The 24,384-nt window shown below is 35.3% G+C and overlaps 1 protein-coding gene across 2 annotated transcripts in view; it reads left to right on the top strand.

Moving 5' to 3' along the window:
* The window catches only part of LOC105227241 (chitin deacetylase 1), a 148,116-nt gene that overhangs the window by 61,981 nt on the left and 61,751 nt on the right, over positions 1–24,384 (top strand). For both annotated transcript variants that reach the window (XM_029550616.2, XM_011206482.4), the window contains exons 2-3: positions 8,126–8,208; positions 10,637–10,748. In XM_029550616.2, the coding sequence (XP_029406476.1) occupies positions 8,126–8,208; positions 10,637–10,748 (195 nt within the window). The remainder of the gene's footprint in view (positions 1–8,125; positions 8,209–10,636; positions 10,749–24,384) is intronic.

Consider the following 24,384-nt stretch of genomic DNA (forward strand, 5'->3'; position numbering starts at 1 on the left):
TTAAATTTGCGCTGGTGTGTGTATATACACTCACACACACATACATGTACAAAAGGCACGTGTGTGTGCAACCATGCAGCGCTTGCTGCTTGTAAGCTCGGCATTTAAGAAATTATTGAAATGAATTATGGCCATATCTTGAGCCGACCGCTGTATATGTGTGCGTGTTGTTGTTGGTGTTGTTGTGGTATCTGCATGCGTAAATGAGTGCGTATTAATTAATTAATGCACAGTGGTAATTTACGAAATTGATTGCAAGGAATCACAAGCCGGGGCGCTGGACAGGCGCTGATAAAAGTCAGAAAGTCAAAAGAAATATATTTTTCGCAAAACACTCTGACTCACACATACATACATATATATTTATATAATAATCGTTTGCAAAATTTATGTATGTGTGCGTTCGGTTTTTAATTTGCTTTTAAGTTGAATTAATGTTTCGACAGCAATGCGAGCGATTTTTCACAGTTATGCCCATTATTTGTATGGCTTGCGAATAAACGCCATAAATCTGGGTTATAATGGACATTCAAAAATTTCACTTCACTGTGACTTTTGTATATGTGAATATTTAAATTTGGTGTTAAATCATAAAATCAGCGCACGATTCGAAATTGGATCTGTAAAGGGAGACTAAGACCTCATTTTTTGGTTACTTTGCTTAAAAGGCCACACGGAAAAATGAGATGTTTATTCTGAGTATTTTTCACACTTGAAGAGAATCGGCTCTTTTTCCGCTTTCGATTTGTTTTTTTAGAGCAATCTGCTAATGAAAGCAAGATGTTATTGTTGTTGTTATTTAAGCGGCAGAAAACATTCATAGAGAAATTTCGAGGAATTGTGTCGAGTTAACAGTCCTTGGCCGGATAAAATCCGGGTCCGTTCCATTTACTTAGACACGACTATCGTGGGAACGGTGGGAATAGAAGTTCGGACTTTGCTGCACCCTATCTGGATATGGACATTCAAATCCGGTCAGTTTTTAAGTGCAACCTTTTTTAAAATAAAAATTCAGATTTCCTGATCCGAATTCTAGACTACGAAACGAACATCCAAATTGAGTTTACATAGAAAGTTGAGTGGAGAAGAACAGGTTTAATAACAAGAATGCAATATGTAAGCTGGTGTGCTCGTTGAACTGAACTTAGAGCCGCTAAACTCTCTCTCGCTCAATTCTAGTTGAGAACAGCGCTAATGTCTTTATGGTCGAGGTATCATTCTTGCTGGGAACTCAGTAAAATAATCCTTTAATTAAACAAATTGTAAATAATTTTTGATTTCACTATTGTCCTTACCGTTACCGGACCAACATAATAAACTGTAAGGCAGAGCTAACTGCCTTTTCGGAGCCATTTTTCTCTTTCAGTTTGGTTTGCGAACAAAAAAGCATAGAAGGAAATAAGAAAGCGGACGGAATGGTGAGAAAAGAAGTATGTATATAGTGATGAATCTGGGACATAGGTCCACGGCTCCTCACGAGGACATAACAGGCAAAGATTCAATAACAATTTTGAGAATCAGTCAATTGCTTATACTGAATAAAGGTTCTGCTCGACAGGAGAGCGTCAGAAGTTTTCAAACTGTCAGAAGCTATTATGGTCAGTAATCGCAATTAAGTACATACTTTATAATGAAGCGGTAAAAAGATCAAAGCAACCATTGTGAGAGACCGTGGAACCGTTCCCACAACAGTCGGATGTTAGTAATCGGAATCCGGATTTTTATCCAGCCAAGAACTATCAACTCGATACCAAGGCTCGAAATTATATCAAAAATATTTTCTGCTGCTACAACAACAACTTTTATCTTAACTGATTTAAAAGCGAGTAAAAATTAATGCGAAATTAGAAGTAACTGTTCACAAGGTTTCTCCGTACATGTATCATTATTTCCGCATACCTCGCTAATAGTAGCCCAATCTGGCTGTAAATTGGATCCTTGACGATAAAAGGACTTTAGATTCACCTAGCGGAAGCTTTTAGTAAGACTAGTTCGCTTCTTCTCTCCTTCTTTATTGACATACACACCGTTTACGCGGTTATAGGCAAGTTTATAACAGCGCGCCAGTCGTTCTTACTTTTCGCTGTTTGCGCCAATTGGAGATTCCAAGTGTAATTAGGTCCTTCTACTCCTGATCTTTTCAACGGAGTAGAAGTCTTCCTCTTTCTTTACTTCTCCAGTGGGTACTGCATCAAATACTCTCACAACTGGTGTGTTTTTATCCACATGACGTCCGAATGGATGGATGGGACAAGTTCCCTTCCCTCAAAAATATCTCTGACAAAAATATTTCTGAAGTTTATTTGGCTGTGAAGTTTCAATTATTTTTCGTTATATTAAACAAAAAAAAATAATAAAACTGCTTTCATCTAAATTTTTACAGTTTATTCGATGCCTTTTAATTAAAATTCTAGTTTTTCCTAATTTATAATAATAAAATTGCATTTATATTTTCAATCAATTCATACATCTGTATCCCAATCAATGCCATTAGCAGGTGGCTAACTCAATAACGTTTTGAAATGCTATTTATTATATTGCAAATAATAGCATACTTTTAGACGCAAGGTTAAAAGTGCTCATTTGTGAAATATAATATGGCATTTCAATGCCACAAATGCAGCTTATTTTCACTTTTTGTTGGATTTAATTGCTAATAACTATAGAAAAGGCTTCGCTTCAAGCTAAAAAGCGCTGAATGTTTATACAAAAGCTTTATTAACTTCAGGCTCAAAACATTTCAATTAACTCTAATCTCGCTAAGGCTGCTATATATATTTAGAATATGCTACATACGAGTATAAGGGTGGCTGTTATTTCCCGATATTTCTTTACAAAGAGGTACAATTTCCCAAAATGAAAACCACAGAAGCTCAACAGGGTTAGATTAAGTGGTAGAGATAGTGAAAAAGACGATTTCTATGCATGTCTGAATATGCTAGGAGCTACTTGACGCCTATCCCAAAATTCATGCATTGGTGATACACTATGGTAATCAAGCGAATCTTCCTTTATGGTGCTTTAGGGTCGTGGACCGCTGTCAGCAAAATCTCATACAGAAATCCATCAGACCGCATACAGCTGCTCAATATCCTCTGGATAAGGGAAGCGTTAAGAACCACTCCAACGGCTGCACTAGAAAGATTACTCAACCTGCCACCAATCGACATTGCAATGAAAAGATCTGTAGCAAAATCAGCTGCAAGATTGGCAACGTTAGGTGAATTATCCACAAGGATCTTTAGGCATAGTTCGATAAGCAGAGGGTTGGTGAATGTAATATACCACGCCTTATTTGAGAAAGAAGGTTTAACACTAAAATAGATAGATGACGCAGGAGCATGCAAATCGCCAGTGCAACTTCTACACATAAAGTTCAAAAATGACTAATGGAGTGGGCGTCGAGATCTATTGCTAAGAATTGGATCTCAGCAAACCTTCCGAGCTTCTGGATGTGGTCAGGCAAGCGACTGACATGATAAATAACTCAGGAAGTAAATTAAAGAATATCAATATATACGTTCAGGTGGCAACTGAAGAAATAACCTTCCTTCGCATTACGTAAGAGAATATCTTTGGAAGCACAAAGGCAGTATTTGTAGTGGCTGCCGAAAAGCGACTGTATTTATGATGGGTTCAAGAACTCAAGGCGTTACGGAAAACGAAGTTGACGGGATTGCCAAAAGTGCCACCGGCTTGGCTACCTAAAAGTTCAGAAAGCACACAAGTCGCTAAGAGCGATATAATATTAAATTTTCGAAAATGCGGATCAATCTGAGAGGGATTACCTTACGTTCATGCAGGCTCGCCAAGATCTTGTACAAGAGCATGTTTTTTTACATACACGCTATCGAAATGCTGCAGGAAATTGTTGGTCTAATGGCAGGCTACATCTTAGCTGTATGGCATGCCAGCCGGATGGGTATTAGTAACGACGATACTCACAGAAATTGCAAGGAAGTAGGCTTAAATAAACAAAGGAAAAGAAATAAAAAGAACTTAGGTTAGGTTTGATTAGATTTCTAATACAGAAATCGCTCGTCTTCTTCTATACAGCTTCTGAAGCTACCTGTTAGAACCTTCACAACTAGGAGAGTCTTACCTTACTGTGGGTAGCTCTTTGGATCTCTTAACAATGTTTTTGGATCAAAAGGATCTAGCGGCAGCACATGAACCAATCGTAGGCCAGTACGGGTCAAGCTCCGGCAAAGCTCAGTTATGCAGTAGTAAAATATACGAGAAAAGAAAAACACTGCCCCGTTCCCATATTGATTGCGTGGTTAGGGTACCTCTTCTTGCCTGCTCATCAGCTTTACAGATACCTGCAATTCCACTGTGGCCTAGCGCCCATACTAGCTTTCCCACAAAGTGACTACGTGCCATTGATAAAGAGGTTAAGCGTTCCTTAACTAACTGAACTCAATGCTAGTACAGCCGTCCAGCTATCAGAGTGAATAGTCACTTGTTTGAAGTGGTCACTTCTCTGATGAAAGCAGCACTCTGTAGTAGTAAATCTGTCGCAACCTTAATGGCAGCAACAATGGCTTGAAAAACATTGTTATAGAAAGGAGGTCTGAAACTAAAGTTGTTAGGAAGTTCCTGGCAAAATACACCTCCACTAACCTTCACGCGAAAAAGAATTTGTTCACTTGAATTTTTTTAGGACCGAAACTGAAACTTTAGAAATCGTCTGTAAAAAAAACAAAGACATGGAAAATAACGGACACCCCCTATATACATACGTGTGTTTCAACGCCGATTTCTAAAGCCACACGCTTTTAGCCAAATACCGACTGCCTTACGCGCATGTTATTTACCAAAATCACACAAGCACTTAATAAAATTCCCAGCATTTACCATTGAGCTTTTAATTTCAATAAACATTTTGCATTATTGCTTTATTTATTTTAATTTTCTATGCATTTAAACTAAATCAATAGACACTTTGCTAATTCAAGGTTTCAGGCCGTTGGCGTTACGCCTGCATGCGAAGCATATGCCGCGGCGCAATATTTGCAAACGGTGTATATGCAGCAAGAACAACAGCAAGGCAACACTTGCCAAACAGCTGTAATTATTTAAAATGTTTAATTGAATAAACACCGACGCATAATTAGCATAAAATTATTATGTAAACAGAATGCGGCAGGCAGCAAAAGTGACCGACCATCCGCCTGTCGAAAACTCGAAAACAATTCGACATTATTAAAATTACAAAATATGTGGCGGAAAGCGAATTAAAAATTCAAATAAATTTTCCAAACGGCTTTGGCCATTAAATAAATGAGTTTTTACTGTATTACTGTATGTGTGTATATGTGTGTGTGTGCAGCTGCGTTGAGTGCTTTTGGGCCGGATGCAAGTGGCTAGATTTATTAGCAAGTGCTTGTGTATGTGTATATCATATATGTAAATATTATCTGTGTATGTGTGCATATATATGTATACATATGTATGTGTGTTAGTATCAGCAAATATTGAATATTATTTGTTTTGTGTGAGTGAAAGTGGAGCCCCCTCCGCTACGCAAACAGAATTTGACCTCATCGCTCGTCACTGCGGCTTACACGTCCGCCGCTGCAGGTGCGCTTCCAATAACAATTGCACTAATACTTTATTTAGCATGTTAAATATTTGGCAGCAGCATTGAAAATAAGTTTTAACCGGAAAATTAAATAGTTGGAAAATTTTTCGACTAATCAACGGTGAAGCGCCTCACAACCGTCCAATAAAACCCAACCGCCAACGAATTGACCTACATCGCTTAATAACACGACCTTTTCGCTAACAGTAAATAAACGTTTATGCACAAAACCCACACACACATATTCATACATATGTATATGTGCCAGGGGTTTCAGCGCGCATTTCCAGCATTTAGTTACTTGGAAAGCTAAACTTTTCCTCGGCTAAATTACGTGAATTGCACAAATTGATTTCGTTAAAAAATCCACTCGCGTGCCTCGCCTCATATGTAGCAAATACAATGAAAATTTTTGCTGGAAAAAATTTCACCGAATGCTGAGCTTGGGTTGGTCAACGCTTGTTGCGCTTCCAGCCATTTGCGCACACAAACTTCGCCAAACAAATGCACTGTAACGGGCCAAGGCTAGCGTAGCTCAAAAAGCATGTATTACAAACGCAGGAACAATGCGACTAGCTAGCAGTGACAACAACAAAAGTCAATATTAGTTTGTGCATTTTGTTTTGGGGGAATAAGGCAAAAGTGAGTAGTTGGATAAGTGTTGTTTGGACTAGTTATGTGACTAGTCTCATTTGCACTAGTGCGTCAAAACTTTTTTTAAACCGCGCTGATATATTTTAGAACAAAACCTTGTCTTCATCTTCTCTTTATTCTGCTCCTTCATCAGCATCTATAGTTTTTGATTCGGTTCTTCATACTTGATTTTTTACCATCTGATCATAATTGACCCGGAGTGAATTTATATATGTTTGAGTATTCAAGTCTTCATTATAATCTTCAAAGTAGGCTCCTAATCCAATACAAGCACTCCATCACTTAATCTAATTTTCCATACACTTGTTATTAGCCCCAGTCCAACTCATTTTTGGAGCGATACAAAGAGCTAGTTAAACTGTATGGATACCATATTCATAGATCGGTGTCTGAAGCATAAAACTTTCGTCAAAATTTAAAAAATAGGTATGTTCATCTTGAAGCTAAGAGCTCAATTTTATAGACATTATTCTCAAGTCTATATCTAATTATGGTCAAAGAAAAATTTTTTCGTTGTTTCGGACAGCTTTAGGACCTCAAATTACAGATAAATATTTTATGGTTCCCTCAGAAATTTCTTATAAAATATTCAAAAGTTTTTTAGGTCCCATATTATATCCCATTCTTTATCTGCTCGCATTATCTTTAAATGAAAGGTTAGGTTAGAAAGTTACAGGGGTTTGCTCGGTTAAAAAACAGCTTTTTTTCAACAATTTTGTTCTCATATAAAAATTAAATCTTTTTCGAGAATTTTTTATTGTTACAAACATACACTATTAACAAAAAAAATTCTGAAGTTTTTGGAAAACAATATTTTAAACTCCTTCGTCAAAGTCTTTAAGGATTGTAAAATTCTAGAAGATCGACTTCAAAAATACAGTTTCGAGAAAAACGCGTTTATAAGATGGCACACTTAGCCTAGTTAGCCTCAAGCGCACAAGTTCTCACGGCTGTATCTCCGAAACTATTTCTTGGATCAAACCGAAATTTTTTTTTTTTGAGGCATAAACTAGTTTTTGATCCAATCGAAGTTTTATCTATGTGTTTTTTTCTCCAGCACATTTGAAGCTCTATTCTAGACAAAAGGTCATCCTTTTCTTTGCACTTCTCAACTGGTTTAAAATCTTAATATTTGAAAACTATAACAAGGAGCTGCTTCCAGGCAACTGACTTCAAGTATATACATATGTCAATTTTAAAGCTCCAATAGAATACAAGTTTGAAATATTAGGCGAGTCCAAGAGGTAGATACAACGAGCTTTCAAAACAGCCTAAGACTCCTTCAAACGATTATTGGATTTTAAAGAAGTTTGAATCTTGCTTGTGGGGAAGCCTTTTATATGATCTTAATCTAGAGAAAAACCAATTTTAGTTACCAACGCATAACTGAATCACTTATTTCTACCATAGGGACGGTCATATTTACTAACAAAGTGTGCCCTCAAACCTAAATCCATATATATATGTATGTATGAGCATTGTGAATTCAATGAGGTTTACATAGAAATTTACGCAGTTGCATAGTTACAGTTGCAAAAGGAAATAGGCGAAAATGCGAGTAAAACGAAATTTATACTTTCGAAAAGTTTTCATAGTTTTCGAAAATTATGCACATACACAGCTACACACTTGTACAAAGGGCCACACATACATACATTGCTTGCGAAACTTTTCTTAGCCGCGGGTGTGGAAACCTTGAGCAATAAGCTTTAAAATAAAGAATATTTAAAGTTTTCCCTCGATTCGCGCTGAAAGTTGATCTTTTATGACTGCAAAACTATAAACTTTCGCATTTTTGTAGATTTGCATGTGTGGGTCCTTATAGCAATTATATGGCAGAATCAATTTCCACAAATAATTTTATTTTTCTTGCTTTTTTATTTGCAGCACAAAAAGAAGATTTCCAATGCCCCTCCACTATTGCGAACGGAAATTATGCTGATCCAGTCACTTGTCGGCGATTCTATCAGGTATGAGTTTTGAAAAATGTTCTAATCTAATGCAATTTTCGTTATTGAGGTTAACATTTTCCCTAAAGTGATTGAAAATATTAAAAACTTTAGGCTTATTATCTGGTAAGTTGCGAGTGCATTATTAATCAATCAGTCTTAAAAGAGTATAGGTTTTCTGAGTCTGAAGTCTTAAAAGAACCGAAACCAAAACCAATGTTATACAAGAATTTTCGATATTTATCATATCTCTAGATCAAAAAGGTTTATTTAGTATTGTAAAAGTCATAATAAAATCTATAGGTCATTTGAAACCCGGACAAATTACTTTCATATTCCCCTCTTTTTAATTATTTGAACTAGCTTACTCGGAGGTTTTTTTAAGGGTTGACTCTAAAACCACTATTGATCTCTTGAAAAATATTATGCCCACATTGCTCTCTGCTAATAACTGGAATTTAAGGAAACAAGCATTAATTTTTATATGAAGTAGAGCGCGAATAGTTATCGGAAATAAAAAAAAGTAATATTTACAAATCAAATCAGTCATTTAAATTTTTTTTTTTTGCTCCGCTAGATAGACCAGTGTCGATATACGAAAAACAGCGGTTTCCTTCTTTATCTTCTTTATACAACCAAGAGAAGTGAGATACAAAAAGATTGAAGGGTACAATCAATAACAATTCATATCATATTTCACGAAATATGTTCAAAAGAGATTTAGAAAATATTTTTATTATACTTGTAAATACAGATTTTCTTGGACTCAGAAAAATGCATTTATTTTTTAATGAAGAATTGGAAAAATATATCAATTTCCACATTCTCTTTATCACAATTTTCATTATCTTACATTGCTCTGCAGGTATTCTCATTCAAAAACAAGTTATAAAATAACGGGTGATACAACTAGAAGTACCTTTTTCAAAAGCCTTTTTCTGACATATCACCCGTGAGTCACGTCAAGCTTGCATGCTATTTTTGTTCAGTATTGTTTGGCATTTCATCATGGAAAGACTTACGCTTGAACTACGTTTACTAATCGTTCAACTTTACATATTACACAAATTTACGTCCTGTATAGAATGTTTTACGAGCGATCCGCTCAACTTATGGTCAACATAATCGGCCTACAGAGCATACTATTCGCAACACCATGACCTATCTTGAGACCCAGTATTAATTGTTTGAAAATATTCGACCGAACAGATCACATCCAGCACAAGGCGAAGAAAATATAGCAGCCGTAGCTGTGAGTGTACACAAAGATCATGGAGAGTCGATTCGGTGGCGTTCGCAGTAACCCGGACTAACATATGGAACAACTTGATACATTTTAGGTCGAAATCGTAAATCGAAAATGTACAAAATACAGATTATGGATGGTGGAATCATCGATCTATATTTTTTCAAAAAAAAAGATGCCGATGAGAACATACCCGTCAATGAGGATCGTTATCGCGCTATGATAACCGACTATTTGATGTTTGAAATTGAAGCTCGAGATCTCGGCGACATTTGGTTTCAACAAAATGGCGGCATTCACATTCATACATCGCATCACTCAATGGATTTATTAAAAGAACACTTCGGTGAACAGATAATTTCACGTTTTGGGATGGTCGATTGGTCATCAAGATCGTTTGATGTCCACTCTTTCCTGTGAAGATTTGTAAAGTCTTAAGTCTATGCGAACAAAAATGCCACTTCGATTCAGGCCTTAGAGCAAAACATCATGCGTGTCGTTCGCCAGTACCCGTCGAAATGCTTGAACGAGTTATCGAAAATTGAACTCAATGGATGAGGTCTAAGATGTAGCCGCGGCCAACATTTGAAAGAGAAAATCTTCAAAAAATAAATGCCAAAGAATGTTCTTTCTTTCATTCCTCATTAAACTTGAACTTGAACCTCCAAATGGATCACCTTTTATATATATTTCTTGTTGTGAGCACACTTCTTGTCAGACGGTAGACGGAAGGCAATTTTGGGATCAAGCTTTGCTGAATAGACATCATCCGTATAGATGCTTCTCCCTTTGACCTTTCCCAACTGAAATTAAGTTCATCTCTATAGGATTTCGAAAATCCGTGATATAAGGCAGAAACGTGAACTTACTATGTATCATAAAATACTCTATGTTACTGTCGACTAATAAGGAAGATTTCCTCAGCCAAAGAGCTGACTTCCTGTCAGTTGCTTACAGAAAAAAGCTTGTGTTATTCTAAAATATATATTCTTGGACTTAAATATTGCACGTAAAGAATATATTATATTATTTCAATTGCTACTCATGTTACTCAAAAAAGTATAAATGCAAAATTTCACAAGATGTCCCTTGTATTTTTACTGCCAATTCTTACTGTTACAAGCAAACAAAGCTTGCATAGCCCACAATCCTAGTTAAACTCCTCAAAACAACTGTAATTCAATAAATCTTACTTCATTTTAGTGCGTCGATGGTTTCCCTTACTTGAATCGCTGTCCGTCCGGCCTGTACTTTGATGATCAACAAAAGTTCTGCACCTTCAAGGATGAAGCCAAATGTGGGCCACTCCCAACAAGTAAGTGTTTACTAAAATATTATGTAACTGTATATTTTGCCATATGCAAACAAGTAATATAATAAATAATGAATTACCGTAAATGTTTGGAAATAAAGCAAATCGAATCAGGGCAGCTTATGCACTTGCGAGCATATGCCAAGCGCCTCTGACTGCATACACCACTTATGTATGTACACTTCAATACAAAAACACACATATGTGTGTGCATCTGTATTTGCAATATGTCCATGTGAGCAGTGACTTATAAATAAAATGCTGCTGGAAAGTAAGAAATCCGAGAAAGTGTAAAAGCACCAGTAAAATAAACAATAAATCATAATTGCGGAGTGCAAGGTATCAAGTGTGTATGTCTGAGAGCGATTGTATGTGTGTGTGTGCTTAAATGACAAAAGCGTCTTTTTGCCTACTTAGACATACGAACACATCTTACGTGTGTGTTGGTAAAGTGCAGCAGCTGCTTGGCTCTTAATATGCATATAACCTTATTGGACATTATTTTTATATATACATAAGATGCTATAAATATATCTATATAGAGGCGTCACACAGTGGGTAAGGAATTAAGCATACAATTTCAGAAATCAAAAGCACTAGTTTTAAAATAATATATATTTTTTGCATGCATGTATATATTTCTCAATTTTTCAAACGAAAGTAATCGACTTTCTTGTTGTGAAAATAAATTAAAATTAGAATACACGTTAAGTTCGGTTGCACTGACACTAGAATACTCTTCACAAATAAAAGGGACTTCTTACGAGCATTTGATTGGCATCGTTCCACTTTTAGGGCAGCTATATTCTATAGTGGTCCGATATCAGCCGTTCCGACAAGTGAGCAGTTCATTTTAAGAAAGGATAGGCTGATCCACAGATAGCACTTGGATGCTATAATTAGACTTCTGTACTTCGAAGTCAGCAAAGTGCCTTGTGACCAATAAAAATATGCATTGACGTCTAATTTATATTCTCATCAGTTCAGTAGGACATTTGAAAGTGTGAGCTTCCAAGTGTTTAAGCTTTCGTCTTACAGCATGGATGCCCATGGGACAATGAGCTGTCAGAACCCCCATAACCAAGAAAAGCATAGCCTTACTGAAAGCTGGCCTAGGGTACAGTTCTCTGCCAGCACATCAGAATCACAGTTGCCTATAATTTCGGTGTGATCTGGCACCCATACTAGTCTTATCGCAAAGTGTGAGAAAATTTTATACCGACACGTCAAAAACTGAGTGATTTGTTTGCATACATATGAAGAGCGCCTTATATATTTCAAGAATAGAGAACAAAAGAAAAACTATAATAATCATTAGAACATCCCTTAATTTTTTCTCAACATATTCTTCATTAAGATCTTTATACTTTTGAATGCATTTGAACCAATAGTCGAAGCACGTATGCCACTCTGATTGAGGTATCATAAAAAAGACGTTATCATCACATAAATCTCATCTTCAGGTGTCGAACGAACGACGCAGATTTCTTAGTTTATTTTATTCTTACAGGAATAAAAAGAAGTTATGCGGTGCCAAGTCAGGACTATATGGAGGATGGCTCATTAAATCGGTGTTTTAAGTGCTCAAAAATACAGTTGTCTAAGTCGAGGTGTGAGAGCTCGCATTGTCGTTGTGAAGAGGGATTCGTCTTCGGCGGCTGGTTTTCCTAATTTCGTGAAAATCAATTGGCAAACAAATTGTTAGGTATTAAATAGAATTTACTGTTCTGCATTGTTCTGATGCTGTAGTTGGAATATGTCCACTTTTCTACAAAAAAAAGACAACGACTCGGCTGGAAGTGCTTTGTGTTCGAACAACATTTGTTAGATTCATCTCATCTGGAAACACACACATACTCGTATAGTTGACGCTTTACCTTCGGGCTCATACATACAAGTATTAATCCAATAAATCCACATATCAGCAGTCACATTGTCAGAGAAATGTTTCAAAGCATCGCTTTCGTATTTTTTTTTTTAATTTCTCTCGATCTATTTGTACGATCCTTGTTTTGAGCGAGTTAAAAATTTTAGGGAATTCAACGTGAACAATTTTTTTATAAACAAATGTTCATGCACTATTGAATGTGTGCTGGTTCCACTAATGTAGTTATCTCCATCACACGATAGATCACATGACGATCTTGTAATTTCAGTTTGCTCACAACAACAATAGTTTCCGGAAGAACAACTAATTTTGTGCAACCTTCAAGAAATTCGTCTACGCACTCGATTGGAATCATCATACCATCACTAAAATCCGGTCCTTGATGGAGCTTCATCGCCAAAAATTGAATTAAGTTCATCATGAACTGATGTTGAGTTAGTCCACGTCGAAAGTTGTAAAAAAAATGATCGCTCGGAACTTATTGCGATCTAATTTCATGTTTTGGCCGAGATGAATATTTTAAGTCACTGTTAAAAGCACAAATAACGCTCGTATGTTGAAGGGTCCGATTATCAAAAATTTCCGACAATAAAGTGTAAACGAATTCGAAACTTTATAATACCGTTGGTTTGGTTTGAAAGAGAAATATGAGCTTCCTCTGAAACTTACTCTTACCATCACTTTTTAAATAATATCATATAATGTCATCATATTTTTGTGACAAATATGTATGTAAGCACACCACAGTGCAGCGCACTCTCACAGCGACACAGCAGCAACGTCTTGCGAGTCGAAATATAATTTATTATGCATTTAATATGAAATTGGAAATTGGCCTCAGAGCAAATGGAAATTCGATTAGAAGTGCAGTAGCTAAGACAAACATGCAGTAAAAACAACAACAAACATGCGCACGTAAATATATTTGACGTTTAGGTTTGTGTATGTGTGTGTGTGTGACGAATTACTTATTAGAATGTATAGTCATATGTGCTGTAAAGACAAATTGGCTGCTGCAGCAAGAAGTAGGTGAAGCAAACACAAGCTGAGAAGTGGTGGCACTCACACACACACTTCTATATATATATATGGTTGGATATAAACACAGCCACCTAAAGTACTATACAGCAGGGCGTATACGTAACCACTTGAAATGGTAGGCCGCCAAAGTGCCGATTTACACGCACACACACACTCACACACATGCAAGCTAAGAGTGTTGTAGTGCTTGAGTAACTGCAATTTCCAACACTTAAAGGCAGGAGAAAGTCGTTGCAAGGGTTAAATACCACAATCACAGTGGGCCGACATTTCGCATGATAAAACGTTTTCTACGCCGACCGTTGCAAGTGTTTGGCCTACACTGGCAGTTGAAGGGTCGTCGGTGGCGGCACACTTTGGGAGTAAATGTCGCATAATTCATTTAAAGCCAAAACCGCACAAAAGCACACACAGCTGAGATGATTTTATGGCTGATGCACATGCATGCAAACACACACATGCATACACAGACATAAGCACTCCAACATATGCTCGCTGCTCGCCTTCGACTCACAGACTCTCACCCTTACACACAAACGCACTTCATCACTGCTACACTCTCTACACGCCCAACGCTTTAGGTTGCAAGTTGCAAGTACACGCTTAGTGGCATCAACTGAAATTGCTTGCCTGGATTTCGTACAAATCTTGTATGGCTCAGCAAAGTCTGAAATAAAAATTTCATCTCACAGCATTGCAATTGAGTCTCGGGAAAATGTAAAATGGAAAATGACACTAAAGCGTAATGCAAAAGCACACTCGCACACACACCCACTCGGCTGATGTGTGGCACGTTTGGAGGCGCAGCCATTGTAAAGGTGCTTACACAGACATATGCTAAAGCCAAAATGCCAACTAAATGAGATGTCCAAATAGCAAGTATACCATAGAGTGGAAATAGAGCGCAATAGCAGGACAGCAAGCAGCACGAAACTGCACATAGTTAAATGTCTTGAAACTCTTTTTTACTGCCAGCCACTTGATTGCCAAAAGAAAAAGTCACCAAAGCGTGCAGTTGACGGCTTTTTTACTGCGCGACGAGCAGCGCACAATTTACACGTTCGCTTTATTATGATTATTGCGCTTACTGAAACACTTTCTTGCTACGTCAGTTGAATTTGAAGCAGCGCAAGCATTTTTCGCTGCCATATGCAAAAATCGAAATTAGGAGTTTAGAAAAAAAGTGGGAACGAAAAAATATTTGAAGAAAATAGAAGGTTCAATTTGGTTGAAAAGCAACAATAAAAATCCACGAGAATTATATAAAAATAAAAAGTGGGAAATATAACAAAAAATCTGCGAGATTTAATTATAATAACGTCTGAATATCTCAAAAATCTTCCTTCAGTTATTTCGATAGTGTTTTGTGCTGTTTAAAACATAACAACAGCCGATTTAGTTAATATTGTTATGAGAATTTTCTACTCACAATACAAAAACAGTGTGAACAATTTATTCGGATATTATATTATAACCTTAAGCAGTAATCCGTGTCAAATTTTGTGAAAATAGCACGTCAAATGCGAAAGTTTTCCATACAAGCCCTTGATTCCGATCGTTCGGTTTGTATGGCAGCTATATGCTATATTGAGCCAATTTGAACAATTTTTTCGGAGCTTACATTTTTGCCTTAGAAAATAATCTATACCAAATTTGGTGAATATATCTTGCCAAATGCAAAAGTTTTCCATACAGGAACTTTTATCCGATCGTTTAGTTTGTATGGCAGCTATATGCTATAGTAAGCCGATCTGAACAATTTCTTCAAATATTACATTATTATCTTAGAAAATAGTCTGTACAATTTCGTGAATATATCTTATCAAATGTGAAAGTTTTCCATACAAGAGCTTGAACGATCAGGAGTTCAGTTTGTATGGCAGATATATGCTGTAGTTAACCGATCTGAACAATTTCTTCGGAGATTACATTGTTGCCTTAGAAAATAATTTATACCAAATTTCGTGAATATATCTTCTCAAATATGAAAGTTTTTCATATAAGAGCTTGATTCTGATCGTTCAGTTTGTATGGCAGCTATATGTTATAGTGGTCCAATATCGGCAGTTTCGACAAATGAGCAAATTCTTGAAGAGAAAATGACGTTTGTAAAATTTGAAAACGATATCTTGAAAACTGAGGGACTAGCTTGTATATATACAGACAGACGGACATGGCTAAATCGACTTAGCTCAACATACCGATCGTTTATATGTATATATACTTTATAGAGTCTCCGACGCATCCATTTGAGTTTTACAAACTTCGTGGCAAACTTAATATACTCTGTTCTTCATTCCATGAAAATGCATCGCAAAATGACTGATATTTCGACAGAAAGCCAGCCATAGACATAATTGTCCCCATCTTCAATGACTGTGAACTTGAAAAGCTACAATTCTAGTCCAAACATTTTTAAACTAGAGTTGCCACACCTTAGAGACATTATTTTTACTAAATGTTAGTATACTACTACTAAAAGTGATGGAAATATTTCACGTGAACGCAGCTCACTTTTCATCACTCACCAACAACCGCTTTGGTGTTTGGCGTTGTGTTGTTGCTGGTGCTGATAATGATGAAGCTGCTGACGTCGATGCTTGTATTTTGAATGAAACGCAGCATTGCTGTCAGCGTGCTTTTGATGGCTTCGATTTCTTGTGAAAATCATATGAAATTTGGACGTTTCCATGAAAATGCGATTTCACTTTGCAGTGTAAAGCCCTATGTATACCGTTTTGGCAACTATACGGTTGCGTAATTATTCAAACTACGGCTTGTCATGTGCCACTCAATGCAACTCTGTAGGCAAACAAGCTCATACTCATATCTTGTGTTTATTCGCATGAATTTAATAGCGGCTTCGAGTGGTTTCTAGGCCTACAAATTTTTAAAGTTTTTATAGTCTTTGTCAGTTAAAACAAAATTTAATTTTTATGCCACGTTTTGAAAATTTTAGTAAGCAAAAAATAGTAACACCAATTTATTAAAATTTCGCGCGACACCCCATTTGTCGAAATTTTTTTTCTAGGCTGGTGTGACTGTCAGTGACGTCTGTGCCAAATGTCACATTAAAATAGTCATTAGTGTTTAGTATACCCTTGTCTTTCTGAAGTACATGCGATTCGATTGATTTTTACGAATTATGAGATTATTAAAATTTCGACAATTATCATTTAAAGATCTCACTTTCGTCGTTGAAATATCAGACGAATCAGTGAAAACCATTTTTAAATATCATTTTGGCCTAAGAAAACTAAAGGCACGATTGATTCCAAATTCATAAAATTTTTCGAAAAACAGCGTGCCGTTAACGTCTATGAAGCAGTGTTTTCCGACTGCCAGGATGCCACAAATTATTACAGGCAATAAGTCTTGGATCTATGCTTACGATCTGAAAACATACGATCAGTCAGCCGAATGTCGTGACAAAGGTGAGCCGAATGCACTGTTATGAGTAAAACACGTTCTGTAATTTGCCATTAAGGTAACTCTAATATTGACCGTTATATGCAGCATAAAATCACCCGGAAGTGCGAAAATCTTTATGTATTCTTAGGTATACGAGTATGAGGGCTCAAGGAAGTAGCGACACAAAGATACTTTTGTCAGAAACGGATTCTCTCAGAATTTCAATTGTATATTCCATACGTTGGCAAATATTTGCGGTAAAAAATCAAGTATACGTACTGTGGTTCAAATATTCGGTACCTAGGGGCATCAATAATTTTTGTTGGATTTGGACAATTTTCGACATTATTATTGCAAAATTGTGCCCCAATATATTTAGAGAAGAATCAAATGAATTCAGAATTGTGTTATATGGGAATAAGGTTGGGTTGTAGTCCGCCTTCGTCTTTTTTCGCAACGTGCTGTATCAATGTTAGCAGAAGATCATATACCAGAATTAGAAAAAATCGGTCGGACGGGTCCAGATATATGTAATTTGACCTAAAATCGGCAGTGCCACGTCCATTGTTCAATCCTCGTTACAGCTTGCATAGAGGGATTGAAGGACAGACAGACAGACGGACAGACAATCACCCGGATATCTATATCTATCTGGATTAGTGATAGTGATTTTGTGATAAAAAGAACCGTTAGGTTAACAAAACTATTATAATATGCAGCAACATGTTACAATATTACACAATGATGTACTCCGAAATTATTTTAAAACAAGTAAGTTCGGGTGTAACCAAACATTTTAATACTTCTTGCTCTATTATAATTACAAAGGGAAGTACTACATTCATTTTCTAGAATCTCGAGAAAAAGACATGTTTATTAGAAAGTGACTCTTTTTAAATTTTCTTAAAAATTCTTATGTATTGACTAATAGAAATCAACCGGAAGTTCGAAGTCGGGAGTTTATATTAGGTTTAGTGGGGCTAAGGGAAGTATTTAATCCATTTTGTGGATGTTATCCGATTTCGATAATATTTATAGTGTATCATATGAATGACTGGGTAACCAAATATGATTCAAATTGATCAGAGAGGATTTCACCTGAAGGTGGGCGATGTCACGCCAATTGTCCAATATTTACACTGTACTTTACTCTTGCAAAGAGATGAAAGAGTATAGAAATATTATTGTTCCTTCCATTATTGCCTGATAAATATCTCTATGAAGGGCCTTGTGAAAAAGGCACTCTGAAAAGAATAGTTTAAGATGTATTATAAACAAACTTTTTTTTAAATTCCCATGTTAGGTGTGAGATATAATCGATTTACAATCATGGTTTTTGAGTATTGCTACACATACACTTCCTTCCACTACCTTATATACTTCGAATTGAATGGGGTATAGGAATACAAATACACCAAATAGTATTGAATATATAGTCATAGGTTTTTTTTTGTTTTGTTGTTAAATACATTTTATTTGCAATCTATTTTAGAAAAAATTAAGCAAATTTGATAAAAACACCATAACCATAGGTGATCAGAAAAAATATTCTCAACTATTAGTACATATTACGTCTGTAATATTAGACTTTGACACAGTTGACTGTCGTGAAAATTTAAAGCAGTTACAGCTAGCAAGCTACAGGAAGTAGCGAAATGGCCTGCACTAAATCTATGGAAGTCAGAATTTTAAACATTATTCTTACAATATAAAGGATGATTTTTTAAGAGCTTGATAACTTTTTTTAAAAAAAAAACGCATAAAATTTGCAAAATCTCATCGGTTCTTTATTTGAAACGTTAGATTGGTTCATGACATTTACTTTTTGAAGATAATTTCATTTAAATGTTGACCGCGGCTGCGTCTTAGGTGGTCCATTCGGAAAGTCCAATTTTGGGCAACTTTTTCGAGCATTTCGGCCGGAATAGCCCGAATTTCTTCGGAAATGTTGTCTTCCAAAGCTGGAATAGTTGCTGGCTTATTTCTGTAGACTTTAGACTTGACGTAGCCCCACAAAAAATAGTCTAAAGGCGTTAAATCGCATGATCTTGGTGGCCAACTTACGGGTCCATTTCTTGAGATGAATTGTTGTCCGAAGTTTTCCCTCAAAATGGCCATAGAATCGCGAGCTGTGTGGCATGTAGCGCCATCTTGTTGAAACCACATGTCAACCAAGTTCAGTTCTTCCATTTTTGGCAACAAAAAGTTTGTTAGCATCGAACGATAGCGATCGCCATTCACCGTAACGTTGCGTCCAACAGCATCTTTGAAAAAATACGGTCCAATGATTCCACCAGCGTACAAACCACACCAAACAGTGCATTTTTCGGGATGCATGGGCAGTTCTTGAACGGCTTCTGGTTGCTCTTCACCCCAAATGCGGCAATTTTGCTTATTTACGTAGCCATTCAACCAGAAATGAGCCTCATCGCTGAACAAAATTTGTCGATAAAAAAGCGGATTTTCACATTTCGAACCGAACACTGATTTTGGTAATAAAATTCAATGATTTGCAAGCGTTGCTCGTTAGTAAGTCTATTCATGATGAAATGTCAAAGCATACTGAGCATCTTTCTCTTTGACACCATGTCTGAAATCCCACGTGATCTGTCAAATACTAATGCATGAAAATCCTAACCTCAAAAAAATCACCCGTTATTTCATAAAAATTATATCTACGGATCACCAAAGTAGAAATGTTATTGGAAATTACACTTACAAGTACAAGTATATACGAATCGATAAATACACTTTTACATATCTCAGTGACAATAAAGTGGCAATCGCATTAACTAAAGTTGCGAATTACAGCTAATTTCTAACTTCTGCCACAAGATGTTGCCACGAACCACGCGTCTTCGCGCTGCTGCTAATAATCGAACTTGAAAATTCGCCAAATTATGCAAAAACTCCACGCAACATACCCCACAGCGTCACGCTAAGAACTCACTAGAAAGTTTGTAAACTCTTTTCAATTTCACAGTTTAATGAACACGCTAAATTCCGAAGGGAAGTAAGGGCTCAGTGCATACAATTTAGTGTAAATGACGCTAAATTCTATGCGTAAGGGAAATTTATGCAAATTTGTTTGAAGATTGAGAGCTAAGTATATTAAAATAGCAGTTGATTGAGTATTTTATAAATTTAACAAATTTTGTTGTAAAAGAGCAATGTTTCAAAGAAATCATATTTTCTTCAAATCATCAATAACATTAAGAAATGGCTGTGGTATAATTAATGATTGTTGCTAATACAGTTTTCACAGTTCCACAGTTTTTCTAAAGTATCTCATTGTTCAAGAGTGCCTATTTATGCCTTGTTCAACTCTTCACTTGAGTCAAAATCAAAAAGTGAAATATTTTATGTTAGCAGTCGCATTGGAACTGACGTTCAAGCAACATCTGCTAAGCGCACGCGAGATGCGACTCTTTCCCTCTTCCATGTAAGCGGGGTACGAGTGCCCCGTTTTGATAGCTCGTCGTCTTGTCAGTTTCCACCCATGACCACAAATGACTCTGATGATAAAGTAGCTTGATGTTACTCAGATACTCGTTGACTAACTTTCAGCGCACAGTTTGCGAACTCATAGCTAATATCGGCGCTCTGTTACTCTCTGTTGCTCTCCTCCCAAACGGAATCTACATTTCTTAGCAGTACATCTACGTTCACCTTAAAGGAGCTACTTCTACCTGAAAAACACTATAGTGGTCGAGTAATCTAAAGCTTAGATTGATGGAGAACACTCTACTGAAAAATCCCACCCAATCTACTCTCCTAGCTTCGACCCAGTAGTAGCCTCTCCAATGCACTGATCCTAGTTTTCAAAAATGCAATTGAAGAAGGTTAGAATATCACCGTGACCCTGTTTGGACTCCTTCATATACCCAATTTTGTTCAAGTTTATTAACAAGTATAGACTTTTCAAGCGCCCTCCATCAGATGATTGCACCACAAAACACTTTTAGCTTGACTATGGCTTCGTAGAGAACATTTTGTGGTCCCCAGCGTTTACTTAAAGCTTTTCCACAGCAATATAAGGCAATCGATACCTTTTTTTACGCAGTTAGATCGCCGAAAAAACAGCCCTTGGTCGGATGAAATCCGAGTCAATTCCGGTGCGTAGAACCGGCTGTCGTGGGAACCGATACCTTCCTTACTATCTCTTCAGTGTTTGGTTCCCTTGAAAATTTTCTACTAAGAATAAACCCTAGATATTTCACCTTATTAACAGACTGAAGACTCGAGTGTCCGAGTGAGGAGAGAAGCAAGTCCCGGATCTTAAAACCCTAATAAATTGAAGCGGCAAAACAAGTATTTAACGCTTTCATTCTTGGCAAATATGGCGAAAATTCGACGTTTTAAAAATTAGGTCAGTGCAAACATGCAGCAGTTTCGTCTACAAAGTAGAAAAATCGTACAACTACAACAAGCTTTGGCATTAAAACACAATCCTTTGCAAATTATGTCAATCTTTAGGCCTTTTTAATATCACTTAAATTTATTTCTCTCCATATTTTCGTATTTTCTAAGTCAGCAGCGCACACACAGCTAGCAAGCTATACGCTTAGGCGCCCATTTGTATGCTAACATATGCCGGCATATGTCAACTTTTGCACTGAGCAATTCATTTCAGCTCTGCATCCTTTCCATCTGAATATGCTGATGATTGCTGGAGTTATCACTTGTCAACTGCTGACTTTTCGGCTTCATCAAGCATTTATCTAACTCTCTGGGTATGTGTGTATCTACAACAACAACATAGGTATGCACATGCTACAATGTATTAAAATTACATTGTCTCACATCGCCATGAGTTAGTAGCGTCAATTGTTTTAACTCTGTGATATCTAAATGCATGAGCATTAACATTGTTGCCCTGAATAAAATGTATTTGCAAGTGTAAGTGTATGCTTAGCCTATGTGTATGTATGTATGTATGTGTATGTATGTATTGTACCTTATGTCAATGCTTCAGAAATGCAGCGTTCAATACTATTCATCTAATTCCTGGTATTACTAACAGTTTTACGACTTCGATTTGACTACGTGCTGAAGTTGGGAAATACCGTAAGTTTGCCTGCAATTGATGTTAAGGAGAAAATTTAGTAAAATTTATAAAAGTGAGCAAAAATTAATACAAGTTTAATTAAGTAATTAAGTTTAATCTTAAATTTGCCTTTAAATATTAATTTTAATGTCTGTAAAGTAGGTGGCAACCCATTTTTAATTTACATCCAACACAAATATTTCTTAAAGCGTCTTAGAGTGCTGCTTTTTTTTTGAAATTTTATTATTTTCATAATTTTGATTTTCTACACAACTTTAAATATGTGGCAATCCTTCTTGAAATGTTTTGCAAAGTGAAGGTTTTTAAAAGTTTTTAGTTGAAATCGCTATTGCAACCATTTGAGTATTTTAACAATTTCGATAAATCGAAAATTTAAAATAAGTGGCAACCCTGTCGTTGTCAAAAGCTTTAATGTAAAGCTTTTTGAATCGTTTTACTCCCAAAATAAGCCGAGAAAATATGATACGGCAAAATTTTTTTAAAACAATTAACAGGCAACTTTGCCAGATCGATCAGCTTTCTTAATCATGTTGCGAAATTTTTTTATATTATAAAAAAAATGTTTTACAAAATTTTCCACAACTAAAAATATATAAAAAAAATGTACAATGTAATAAAAATTAACTGAATATTTAAAATAAGTGGCAACGCTGTCCATGTCAAAAGTGTGAATGTAAATCTTTTTGTATAATTTTACTGGCAAAGTAAACTCATAAAATACAATCAACAGACAACTTTGCCAGATCGGTCAGCTTTCTTACTCATATCGTAAATTTTCTTTTATATTATCAAAAAAATTGTTGACTACAATATTTTTCACAAGTGAAAATATAAAAAAAAGAATGTTTCAATGTGGATAATAATAACTTAATTTTTTTTCGGGTGGTAACCCTATTTATTAGTTTTTTTGGAAATCTTTTGAAAAGTTTTATCTTCATATTAATATATTCAAATATGATTCACTTGATCAAATTTATTGAACTAAAATTTATTAAATGAGTGGCAACCCTTTAAAAAATTATTGCTTAATAACTTCTTCTTCTTACTTAAAAATAAATTTTCATCAAAATACGTTTTAATATGGTAATTATAATGCTTTTTCTATAATAATTCATTTATTTTCTGTGTTTAATTGTTAAAAGTGGTAACTCTTTATATAAATATTTTCAAAAATAAACTTTCTTAAATGCTTTTAAATTTTTTTTGATACTCAAATTGCAATAATTCCTTTAACACATAAATTTTGTTCAGAAAAATTTTTGAAAAGGTGGCAACCATTTTCAAAAAATTGTAAAGTAAACTTTTCAAATCTTTTCAATTTCTTCAAAACTGTTTTTTTGAGTGCTTATATTATATAAATTTATTTGATTCGCCATTTAGTTAACTCGAAGGTTTTTGAAAGTGGTAATGCCTTACAAAACTATTTTCAAATAAATACAAATATTCTTAAACGTTTTTAAATTTATGTGTTAATCGTTTGTTTCATCAAATTGTGCATAGAGAAATTGTAAATAATCATTTGTCACATAAATTTTGTAACATGAAATTTTTAAAAGGGTGGCAACTTTCTATAAAAAATATGTAAGCACTCTCAGCTATTAATTTGCAATAATTGATTTATCTTATAAATTTTTGGTCAATTAAAAAACTTTAAATTAACTGGCAACGCTGTTTAAAGCAATTTTATATAAACGTTTGCCACATAAATTTTGTTTTAAATTTTTTTTAAAAAGTAGCACCCTTTTAAAAAAAAAAATTAAACTCTTCTCAATCTTTTTAAGGTGGCAACCCCCTTTCAAACAACATTTTGTAAACTTTTTCAAATTTATTTATTTGATAGTCATATAAATATTTCATAATTGTTGAAAATTTTTTTATTAGATAAATTTTATTAAATTTAAAATTTTGATAAAGTGGCAACTCTTTAATTTTATTAATCAAATAACAGTGTAAATTCTTTTCGTACCTTTAAAGTTGCAATAATTAGTTTATATTATAAAGTTTTGGTGAATTAAAAATTCAAATTAAGTGGCAACCTTCTTTAAACCAACATTATGTGAACTTTTCTAAACTTATTTATTTAATAGTTACTTAAATATTTGATGTTTGTTGACAATTGTATATTTCATAATTTTTAATATAATAATAAACTTTACATTAATTAAAAATTTTGAAAAATTGGCAACTCTTTACATTTTGTTAATCAAAATAACTTCAAAATTTTCTTCAAA

The sequence above is a fragment of the Bactrocera dorsalis genome, chromosome 4 (assembly GCF_023373825.1).
Source record: "Bactrocera dorsalis isolate Fly_Bdor chromosome 4, ASM2337382v1, whole genome shotgun sequence".
NCBI lineage: Eukaryota > Metazoa > Arthropoda > Insecta > Diptera > Tephritidae > Bactrocera > Bactrocera dorsalis.